The sequence below is a fragment of the Seriola lalandi genome, unplaced genomic scaffold (genome assembly GCF_002814215.2).
Source record: "Seriola lalandi dorsalis isolate HSWRI2012SDOR001 ecotype SW California unplaced genomic scaffold, Sedor1 jcf7180001959600, whole genome shotgun sequence".
Classification (NCBI taxonomy): Eukaryota; Metazoa; Chordata; class Actinopteri; order Carangiformes; family Carangidae; genus Seriola; species Seriola lalandi.
In genome coordinates this window covers 311-3200 of record NW_019430269.1, presented here as the reverse complement: position 1 = coordinate 3200, position 2890 = coordinate 311, and the positions used below count along the sequence as shown (strand labels likewise).

General features: G+C 37.4%; 1 protein-coding gene across 2 annotated transcripts; it reads left to right on the top strand.

Annotated features, from left to right (window-relative positions):
• Nucleotides 1-108: 108 nt before the first annotated feature.
• Nucleotides 109-2626, top strand: LOC111660512 (biogenesis of lysosome-related organelles complex 1 subunit 5-like). Of its 2 annotated transcripts, none has more exons than XM_023413954.2 (3): nt 109-494; nt 619-701; nt 2310-2626. In XM_023413954.2, the coding sequence occupies exons 1-3, from the start codon at nt 485-487 to the stop codon at nt 2478-2480; spliced, it is 264 nt and encodes an 87-aa protein (XP_023269722.1). In that variant the 5' UTR covers nt 109-484; the 3' UTR covers nt 2481-2626. The 2 variants fall into 2 exon arrangements, with proteins under 2 accessions (XP_023269722.1, XP_023269646.1); XM_023413878.2 differs by having other exon boundaries at nt 112-450.
• The last annotated feature ends 264 nt before the right edge of the window (nt 2627-2890 follow it).

Sequence of the window (2890 nt, the reverse complement as noted above, 5' to 3'; positions counted from 1 at the left end):
CAGTGCTAAAGTAGTAATTCCGTTGTAGTGCCAGTGGTAGGCAGCAATGCTTTAAACCGTGCCCAGTCAGCCCGAAAGAAGAAGAAGAAGACGAAGACGAAGAAGAAGAAGAAGAAGAAGAAGAGGAAGAGGAAGAGGAAACGGAAGAAGAAGAATTATAATTAGCGAAAGACAGTAGGCTTGTAGGCCTTACAATGTTTTCATTTTGTCACTGATATGTATCATTACTTAAAAAGTGTACGTTAGTGACCGATTGTTTCGCTGTGCTAGGTAGTGTTTTGCTTATACAACTAGCTGCCGGTTAGCTTAGCATTTGGAACATTGATTAGTAAACACTGATTAGCAGGTAGCAGCCGCCTGGCTAGCTGCTCCGTAGGAAACAAAAGTTTTATTTAACTACTAAAAACAACAGGTACGCAGAGTTTGTAATAATGGACAAGATTGCTAAAGGTGAGTGAAATCCACAGCGGAAAGACCATTATCAATGTCGGCAGGTTAGCATTTTTAGTAATGAAACATGGTACCAACTTGTCACAATAATAGTGTAAAAGTTGTTATCTTTTGTGTTTTTTTACTTGATTGAGCTCAGTTTAAGTTGATGTGTTGTTGGCTCTGCAGATGTTGGTGATATCCAGTCCCGTCTGTTACACCACAGACCCATCATCAATGCAGAGATCCGTTACTTTGTGAGAGAGTTTGAGGTATCTGAACTTGCATACATACACAGAAAGTATTCAATTTTTTCACATTTTATTGTGTTGCAGCCTTATGCTTAAAAAAAAAAAATCACTAATCAATGTACACTCAATACCCCACAATGACAACGTGAAAACAGAATTCTAGAAAATGTAGAAAATGGAAAAAAAGGAAAAACAAATGTAAGTAACGCTTTGCTTTGCTTTGACACTTAAATTTAGCTCAGGTGCCTCCTATTTCTCTTGATCCTCTTTGAGATGTTTCGACACTTTGATTGGAGTCAACCTCTGGCAAATTCATCTGATTGGACATGATTTGGAAAGGCACACACCTGTCTAGATAAGGTCTCACAGCTAACAATGCATATCAGAGAAAACCCCTGAGAAGGAAAGAAGCTCAGAGACAGGATTATGTTGAGGCACAGATCTGGGGAAGTCTCCAAAAAAATAAAACTCGAAAACATGCCATCTGCAGTGGTTCTCAGACGACTCCTCCATCTTCTGTTGTATAACAGCTGACAAGGAGGAGGGGTACAGAGACCTGGTCGAGAAGTTTTGCAGAAGCTTTGAAGGATGGTATGAGAGAAACCACCTGCAGCTCAACATTGGGAAAACCAAGGAGCTGGTATTGGAGATGGTGAATAGCTACAAGTTCCTGGGGGTTCTGTTCTTATTTTATTTCTTGATTACATTTTGTGTAGCTGTGTCATTTTGAATTTCCTCTATGGGGGATCAATGAAGGTATATCTTATCTTATCTAGCTGAACCAGAGATCATCTGTGGAGATAGGAAAAAAAATGTTTTTTTTTTTAGCATAATGCTGCAACATAACAAAATGTGAAAAAATTAAAGGGTCTGAATACAAAGTACACTTGCACACACTTTCCAAACACTCACATCGTATTAGGGGCAAAACTGTAGCTCAGTAATGACAGTCTGTTTTTCTTTTAGAGGATTTAGATTCACCCTCTGTGTCCTCCTACTGAAGTGTCCTTGAGCCAGACAATGACTCTCTATGATCTTCATGGCTGCTGTTCTGAACCAAACCCTGACATCCTGTGGAGGGAATAGAAAAAAGACTAAATAAAAGGCCCACTAATTTAGGTGCTTTCATGTCCTTGCCGGTATTAGAAAAACATCAACTGCAGACATAAATGAGTGATGTGATGAGTGTCCATGTAAGAAAAACACTAGTGGTGCAAACATATCTGCCCTGTTAGCATGATATTTTGGGTCACAGATAAACAAAAGATTTTGTTTTGTAGTGTTCATCATAATGTTTACAATGAGGCCAATTTTATTAACTGTAAGTTTCAGTATATTGTATTTATCTCTGCTATAAGCGATATCATAAAGTTATTGATTTTGATTTTCTCATTAAATGAGATAATATTTTTTTTTGTGCAAACTTGCAGATACAGCATTGTTTATTGTCCTTAAAAAAGACAATATCGGGAAATGATTTCAACACATTTGTTGTTTTTATTTGTTTTTTATTTTTTAATGGAAGCAACAAGTTAAGATCCAATACTATATCAATAAAGAAGCATGTTTTCAGTGCATTATATGTGGTATTTCTGTGGCAACACTAAGCTTTCCTCTTGTGCTGTGCAGGAGAGACGTGGACACAGGGAGAGCAGACTGCTGGAGAATCTCAATAAGATGGTGGTGGAAACAAATGGGCAAATGCTGCCCACAAATTTAGAGGGTGTAAACCAAGGTGTGATGTCTAACATCATTAAACGGTGTAAGTCTCCTGTCTCTGATTCACACTTGCAGCTTTAAGATTGTGCTAAAATTGTGTAACTTTAGTTTTAACCTGACAAATAAACACTTGTATTTGTTACTTTGTGTATAGATAGAAGTTGTATGTTGTTTTGTACATTGTTCACTACATTGACATGATAAAAAAAAAAGAATTGATGATTTTGGATTTGACTGCTATGTTTTTGTTAAACTTGCTTCATGGAAAGTACTAATGCATGGGTATATTTGACAGCAATGCAGGTGCGTTGCACTTTCACAGAAACATGATTTCACCCCCACCCCACCCACTTTTTTAATGAGGTACTAGTCTGGCATTGTCAGACCTATCTCTTCTATCCATTGCAGCTGAAATTGAATATATATGAAAATGTAATGGTCAAATCAGATGTATTGAATGACCATTGAGCCAATCACAGCAATTTGACCAA